This window comes from Rhipicephalus microplus, chromosome 4 (genome assembly GCF_043290135.1).
Source record: "Rhipicephalus microplus isolate Deutch F79 chromosome 4, USDA_Rmic, whole genome shotgun sequence".
Classification (NCBI taxonomy): domain Eukaryota; kingdom Metazoa; phylum Arthropoda; class Arachnida; order Ixodida; family Ixodidae; genus Rhipicephalus; species Rhipicephalus microplus.
In genome coordinates this window covers 115955926-115964311 of record NC_134703.1, presented here as the reverse complement: position 1 = coordinate 115964311, position 8386 = coordinate 115955926, and the positions used below count along the sequence as shown (strand labels likewise).

Below are 8386 nucleotides of genomic sequence, written 5' to 3'. Positions count from 1 at the left end.
TTTTTTTCTCATTGTTAATTTTTGGGTACCGCTCTGTATTATTCTTTTTTTTCCGCTGCAGAGCTTCGTGATATGGAGTAGCCGAGGCAATATGCACCTCAACCTCTTTACAGCAAAACACTCAAAACAGAACAGAACAGAAGACTTGCTGCGCGACGCAGGACTAACTGCAAATCAACCAGTGCCTAGAAATATCAGATTTCCAATGTGTGAAAAATTCTCACGTAATCGTTTCTTTCTTCCACTGAATCGCCATTCCCGTTGGACTTCGTCTTCTTCACTTATAAGCCGTGGTGGGTAGGCGCCATTAACGGAGGAAGAGAACAGTTGGCACGCAGCGCACGGAGCGCACGCAGTTCGCCTGGGTCGGACGTCAGCCATGTCAGCAGAAGCTGCCCCACCCGCTGCCCCGCCCGCTGCCCCACCCACGCAACGCGAAGATGAAGCGGGGGACGAACCCGAAGAGGCGGGTTCCAAACAGCAGGTTGGTTGGCTACCTTCTTTCACAAAGGCTAATCTGTAGACCAGTTGGTGATTATCGGGCTCAGCCATGAGTGCAGCTATGCTCACCCATGACTTGGTAGGCTGTATTCTTTCTCAGGAGCCAATGATCAAATCAGTAGAACAGGACACCTCCGTGCTTATTTGGAGTGCGCAGAGGGTCGTGGCACAGTGGCGCCATCTTGCGCTCATTTAAAAAAATGCCCCCACCGCCCGAAAGGAACCGTAAAAAAATGCGAATGCATTGCATAGCGTTCATAATGGCACACGTGAGAACTCAGCGATGAAATAATGATGTTTTCTTTTTTTTTTCTTACACGTTGCCGCCACGCGCTGCGTTTTTCTATCACGAGAAAAACGTTATGCATTTCCAGCTCTAGTAGCTAGCGTGCACGCTTAAAAATACTATGAAGTGAACAAAACAAATTTTGTTCTTGGCTTGGCGTTGGCGTTTCGCAGCGGTGTCTCTAGCACACCTTTCGGGTTGTTGTTGAGAGGCGCCCAGCCAGCGATTGGTCGAGAGAGGCGCGAGCGGACGGAAAAGTGGGGCCCAGGAAGGAGAGGTAGTGAACGGCGAGATGAGGAGTGGTTAAGCACTGCTCCGGCCCTCTCCTACACTCTCTCACACTACATGCTCCGGTTGCTAGGGACGAGGATAAGTACACGCGCCCGCAGCTGTTGCTCTGGGAGAGGGCGGTGGACGGATACCGACGGATGCCTGACATAGCATGCATTCGCATTAAAAAATTATATGTAAAGCAAGGAGGTGTTTCGTTCCATCGAAACGCACGTGACTTTTCAGATAACGTCACTGCGCTCGTCATGGCTAATACATGGACTAATCGCGCGCGGATCAATAAAAGGTAACGTCTTCGTGTCTATTTATAATGCGTACGATATCACATTCTCGGGTTGTAGTGATTGAACTCGGCATTAACTCGAGCGTTGCATAGCGCTAGAAACATCAGTCGTTATTTCAACGCGACCGATTCAATGTTTCGCAGCGCTTCCAGTGTCGGAGGGGGCGTCCTCGGTTGCAAACGAAACATGAGCGCAGTCCATGAGCGAAAGTTCAGAGTAGATTCAAATACGCCCAACTCGGAGTTTTTTCGGCGTGGCAGAGGTTTGAAGATTACCTGTATGATGGCGCAAAGGGCCCACAGGCGCGCTTTTACGGAGTCACTCGTTTGTATTTTCCATGCTACCCCACCGATCCAACTGGCAACGTCACAATATGCTTTTGAATGACATCACTGCATCATTATTCGTCGTTCTGCACGGATAGATACAGGAGCCGGAGGGCGTATGCACGTCGGCTTCTGGTGCGACATTATTTAGGTACTCACAGACAAGCAAAGACAAGCTTAGCGATTGGGAAGGCAATACAAGAATTGTTTCATTACGCTGCCGCGTTTTAATTTTAAAGCGAAGCTCAAGTGTCGTCATGGTAGTTCATTATTATTTTAGGTAAAATAAGAAGTGCTCACCATGAAGTACATTGTCTAATTTGGTCTGACGCTGAGTAACGTCAAATATCTAAAACAACTGCGTTAAACGCATCATGACCGTGCAGCTTCGCAGGCAGTGAAATGAGATTTGGCAGCTACTGCTTGTCTGGTAAAATATTTTCAGCGACCCGGATCTCTCTATAGAGTGGAGGTCTGAACACGTGCCCCGGAGATCTTTCGCTAGCGGTCTGTCCGCATCGGTAGTAAAGTGGTTTGGGTTCTCGGCTGCAAACCCAAAGGTCACAAGTTTGAACCTAGCCGCAGCTGTCATTTATGACGTCTCTTAAAATTTGGTAATTCGATGTTAACATTCGAAAATTACCATATGAGTATGAGAATTGTTGTAGTGGAGGGCTTCAGGAATTTCGCCCACATGAGGTTATTTAAAGTGCACCTACATGCAAGTTCATGGGCTTCAAGCTATTTCGCTTCCATATAAAATGCGGTCACCAGGGCCGGAATTCGATCCCACAACCTGCAGGTCATCAATGAAGCACCGAAGTCACTATAGTTCGTTGCAACCTAAAAATAAGTAAATTCTCCACCTCCAATACTGCAGCACACCTGTCATTCATCTGTGCAACAGAGCAATGATTAGCGATTTTCTTTCTGACCGTGAGATTATTTTCGCTGGTAATACAAATACGACGCATATCATAAAAAAAAAGTTTGTTTTCTTGCCAAAACGGTACGTTTCGCAGGGCAGTCAAGTCGTAATTTGGATGAAATTTGCCATGAAGTAATGTTTTTGACCGAAAACTAGCAAAATGACCACTAGCCTGTACGGGCAAGTGATATGCCCGCGAAATCCGCCCGATGTCACAACAGCAATTCTCTAAAAAAAATAATGCAAATTCTGCATGGGTGGGCTGGTGACCGCTGTGGGTGGAGCTTACATTTCTTCTTACACTGTAACAACTAAACACAACCATGCTGGGTGAGTGTCTAGTTGTTCATCTAGTAGGCGTGAATTCGCGACATAACTAATGTAAGAACAGCGCAACAGACAGACTAACGAAGATAACGCACTTATATTCACCTGTATCTTTCATTATCACACGTTATTGGGAAGTAAACCTTCTTCTTTCTCTTCTTCAAACTTCATTTTTTATCCTGTACATGACATGATTGAGCCAGCCTGGCTATTGCTGTGGCGGAACAGGGAAGTCGAGCCTCCTGGTTTTGTCGTGGGCGTACTGGACAGCCAGGATTTTATTGTCGTTAGCCGATGATCTGATGAACCTTTCGAAGTGTTCACGTATGATACCAGGCCCCAGTGAACCGCAGTCCTAGAGAATGGGGTCTCATGTGCATGCATTCTTGTTGCAGGCTTTGCATGTATGTTTTATTTCTTCCGCTCTATAGCACTCCTTGATTTGAACCGGTGATTAGCAAGATTTTTTTGTAGTTCTCTAAGCGTTATGACTTTTGCTCTGTATATGTTTGCGTGGGAGTGCGGATAAATTCTTCTGTCCAGCGTTTAGTGGTTTCATTGTTTGTGGTCTGTTTATCTTTGTGTAGTGGAATCAATCCAGTGGAGTGAGGAACAATTGCATAAGCGTGCCCGTCGGTGAAATCAAGAGAAGTAAACACAAAATATTGGCAGTGTTTGGAAGCGAGCTTGTTGGTTCGGATCCATCTAAAAAAAAACAGCACTACATTAGACATAGATACAGAAACACATAAAGACAGCACGTGCCCTTTGTGTTTTTGTGGGCACGCGATCTTGTGGACAGATTGCACGCGTCCATTTTCCGTGTCTAAAGTAGCGCCGTTTTTTAGACGCGCCTATATAGTTATTATTGATAGTAGTCCGGCCCGTACAAGACTGTCTTTTCCCCATACGTTTTCTATTGCGCTATAGGAGCCACACCGGCATTCGCGGCAGGTTTCTTGCCATTTTCATCGCCATCGCGACTAGAATGAATTCTAAATTTACAAAACAACTTCACGCGCAATGTTTGCTACACGCAAGTAATAATAACGCGCAATCGCTGGCGACGAACATGGCTAATGCAGAAATGAAACCAATGATTCATCACCATCTCGAAGAGGGCGCATGTATTTACGTCGCTCAGAGTAGAAAGCTCCCGTGTATGACTTCTCAAGCAGAGGGGAAACACACCTCACCCATTCTTGGTCGGGTGAAGTATTCTAAAAAAAAACATTTGCAGAGGAGGGAGGGAGGTCTTTCGGGCAGTAACCTCAAACTTTGAGCGAAAGGGGGCAGTTGCTAGATCTGGCACACGCGCTGGCTGGACAGGCATCAGTACATGGCTCGTATATTTTTTTACGTGCTCTGTATACCCTCTTTTATTATCATTAAAACAACAAACAGCACGAAAATTATTCTGCTTCCCGGGGCGACCATATTCTGTCACACCGGCGTTATGTACCATTACGCGAGATCGTAAACAAAAAAGCTAGCTGTTATATCCTTGCTTTGTGTGACACATGTCGCACCGGTATTGTAGTTTTCAGAGGCGGCGTTCACATTGAGGTCATTCCGAAAAACAACATTCATGCGTCTTGCGTCGAATCACGTGCACAAATGATCCATGTGTCGGATATAAGAAAGGTGGCATATCAGGTGTCAAAATCAGCTGAAATTTTGTTTGGGCTATATTTCCCTATATATGTGTACTTTCAGGTATTTCTGCTTAGCTTCACAAAGACTCTTTGTTTGCTTGGTCGGTATTGATTCACATAACTGCGGCACTGTAACAACGCGTCCGCCTCAAGCACTATGACCATATCTCGCCACTGCAGTAAAAAACTGGTACAACCATTGCGATTGCACAATAAGGTGGTGATGTGGCCACTGAAACAAATTTCTTTATTAGTACACCCTCTTTTATGAAATTTAGTGCAGATGTGTATTTTTTATTTCAGTACTTTTTACGGAATTTCCTAGTGCTCGGATATTTCTCAAGCTAATTTTTTGCTAGTGCAACAGAATACGGAACTCTTCGGATCACAATGTAGACGCCTGGAATATTCGCGGATAACGAGTCACAATTCTTAAATGCATTGTTGCTGTAGATGAGACACTTTTCATACTCTACTTGTTGACAGCACAACCCCAGTGCATTTAGAAACAATATTTATTTTATGTGTAACACTATTCTCCATGCATTGAACGACTCGTATCTCAATAAACAATGGGTCACTTTGAATTTTAATTCTTTTCGTCAATCCGTGAATGACTTCTTACTTCGGCAACTCCCTGCGGCTTCCACTGTGAAAGCTCCATATGAAATATACTTGACAACTCTGCCGTTTTATGCTGGGTCAAGTTTACCCTCACTCAAATGCTCCGAAAACAAACGAAACCTCAGCGCTCTTTGAATAAGTGGCGCTCAAGCTGAGCACGTTTCTAACCAAAGAGGTTTAAAAAAGGTTTTACTAGTTGTCTTTAAAAGCCCCTAAATAAAGGCAAAGTTTGTTGGAGATTCAGTCCCACATACCCGTTTCTGTGTCTTAATTTGTCGGTAACTGCTGCCCTTTATTATATCAATAACGTAGCATTTACACTAACATATAAAATCCACTTGAACTGTAAGTAGGCACTACGAGAAAAGAGCATGTTTCCTACATCTTTGGAGGGCAATAGCTCGCTTCACTTTTGCTGGCAAGGCATTGCGGGGGCATCCACTAAACATTTTTTAAAGACGAAAGCCTTTCTTGGGGACCTTCGACGCAAAAGCTTTGGTCTTTCTGTCTTGTCTAACTGTCTGTACATTTGTCTGTTTGTTCATCGTTACCGCAAACCGGGTACTCTGAACAGCACCAGCCGAAACCGCAAACGGCCGACACCATCCGCAGCGTTCACCAATGTTGCTCAAGAATGGGCGTTCATACGTGTGCGATTGTGAATTCAAAAGCGATTATTGCGCATATCTGTGGCACCATAACAACACGTATATATTATGCATGTTTGTCTTCTACTAGAAAAGGCATACATAAGTTATTTTAAGGACTGTAGCGCTTATCACGCTGCGCTGACCATGCAACGCTTGCAAAGAAAGGCGAGTGTTTCCAACAATTTACTAAGACGACGTGGTGGTGGCCCCTACCCGTCGCCTAGAGTTCTACACATCACCTCTGAGACGGGCGCGCACGCCTGTCTCAGGGCCACGCACTTTGTTTTCCAAAAACAACTGCCAGATGGCGCTCATGTTTCACCTGTGACGTCACTTGATGTGTTCGTTCGCCTCCGCTGCACGCTCGAGGCACTCTAACGCAGCGCCTCTGGAATACCATTCACCGATTTTCTTGCGCAGAACATCAAATAAATGTTTTGTTCACTCTCTCCACACGCAAGACTATCGTCTTTCGACGACATTTGCACATAACATGCAGATACGGGGCCAATTTTTAAACACGATAGTCTTTCTTGAGGACCTTCGACAGAAAAATTTTGGTCTGTCTGTCTGTCTGTCTGTACATTTGTCTGTTTGTCCGCCCTAACGGTACTTAAAGGCATCAAACGGTCAACCTCATTCGCAGCGCCCACCTATAATGCTCAAGGTTTAGCGCTTATAGTTGTGCGATTGTAAAATTAAAAAGCAATTATGGCGCATATCTGAGGTGCCATAACAACACTTCGAAGTTTTGTATGTCTGCCTTTATACTAGAAGAGGCACACACAAGCAACTCTTAGGAATGTAGCGTTTATCGCGCTGCGCTGACAGTGCAACGCCATGCTCAAAAAGGTGTTTCCAACGTTTTGCTACGACGTCAAGGTGGTGGCACCTGCCCGTCGCTTTGCGTTATACACCTTATCACCTCCGAGACTGGCGCGCATCTTTCTCCGCGGGCTACACGCCTTCGTTTTCGAAGATAACTGCCAGATGGCGCTTTTTAACCTCTTTTCTTATAACTACATCGGCTACTCGGTATGAAACATCTAATAACAAAGCAACCTCTTGGGTGAGTTCGTGCTTGAGTCAGGTTTGCGGGCAAGATATCGCGTTACGGCAAGCTATCACCGTAGTGATAGCAAAACGGTCGGCGATAGTGCTACCACGCTCTCTCAGTAATGTCTCGGTGTGGGCGACGCAGGGTGACGCTGGCTTGCCCACTGGGACGAGACCGAGCCTGACGTTCCTGCTCGGCGTGGCCGTGGTCGTGATCACGTTGGTCGCCGTGGTCGCCTACTACGCGATGCAGCCAGTCGCTGATGATGAGGCGACGGTCACAACGACGCCGATGGTGACCGGGAGCAACGAGACCGAGACCGGCCATACTAACGCGACCGTTAACGCTCTCGTCGACTACGCTCTGAATGGCGACGCCCAGGACGATGACAAGTGAAAAGCCTTCACTTTGAAGAAAAACAGAAATAAAGCACTGCCAGCGTTAACTTGGCAGAGGACGGCTGTGCAGTTTAAGTGTTTTTATACTTATCGTTTCATAGAGACTTCAGGATCTATTTAAAGATCACAGTCTATCCACGAGGTGAATGTCGATGAATGGGCGACGCAGTGAAGTCGTTCGGTGTTGCCGTAAATCACCCGTGACATAGACGACTCACGCGTGTAATTGTGTGAAAGCAGTGTACAGTCCTGTACAATGTTTATTGCTCTTAAATTACATTTCATAAACATTGCACCCTACTTGTCGCACACGTCAAGGTATACGTATGTCCTAATCATTACGAGAGCTTATAGAATGTTGCCATTTACCAACACAGCCATATTGTCTGAAATGGCATGTTCTGTGATGAATTTCGCTTTGCCTTCATTATAACTGCAGTGTGATATCGGATCTAGCCTGAAGTTAGCAAAGGCGAGGTCTGTTCATGTTCCCCGGGTGGTGATTGGATGTTTTCAGGTATAAAAAATGTATCTTATATCGAGACCTCGTATACTGCACAAGCCGGTCGTTGTGCGTGGTATCACCGTCATCAGAGTCATGGCGTACAGTGGGTATATTGCATGCCATCCCGTGATAGCAGAAAAAGAATTTGTGGTCTGGAACGCACTTTTTTCTTTCAGCCTGATCGTCATCCGCATCGACCGAAGGTCGGCGGACAAGGCTCGACCCTAAAGAATCAGACTATGTGAACCCTTATGTTTCGCCTTTACGAGTAGAGAGCGATAGCGATATAGTGTCCCTAGTGCGTACTTCAACCATTTAATGTATATACTTTTTCATTGTGGGATGTTAATCGGGTTTAGATTGTGGATTACTACAATGTAATCGACGAAGTTTAAAGTGGCTTGAGTCACTGAGGCTTTCAATTAAGGCTTCACTCTGTGTAATGGGTAGCATACTTTACACCGTGTTTCGAAAAAGTGTTTAACGATTTGAAGTAATTCCTACTCTACTATGTTCTAGTGGTCACGCTTCCGTATACTCTCATTATTCGCGTG

The 8386-nt window shown here is 45.6% G+C and overlaps 1 protein-coding gene across 1 annotated transcript; it reads left to right on the top strand.

The window, feature by feature from the left end:
• The first annotated feature begins 306 nt into the window (after positions 1 to 306).
• On the top strand, positions 307 to 7389 carry LOC142813986 (uncharacterized). Its single transcript, XM_075891950.1, has 2 exons — positions 307 to 484; positions 7074 to 7389. Exons 1-2 carry the CDS (start codon positions 380 to 382, stop codon positions 7323 to 7325), a joined length of 357 nt encoding a protein of 118 aa, XP_075748065.1. The 5' UTR covers positions 307 to 379; the 3' UTR covers positions 7326 to 7389.
• Positions 7390 to 8386: the final 997 nt, after the last annotated feature.

Bases quoted from the DNA above. Each gene is read 5' to 3' on its own strand.
- LOC142813986 (XM_075891950.1), top strand. From the start codon at position 380: ATGTCAGCAGAAGCTGCCCCACCCGCTGCCCCGCCCGCTGCCCCACCC. The intron at 485-7,073 runs GTTGGTTGGCTA...TGGGCGACGCAG, and splicing joins AGGCGGGTTCCAAACAGCAG to GGTGACGCTGGCTTGCCCAC.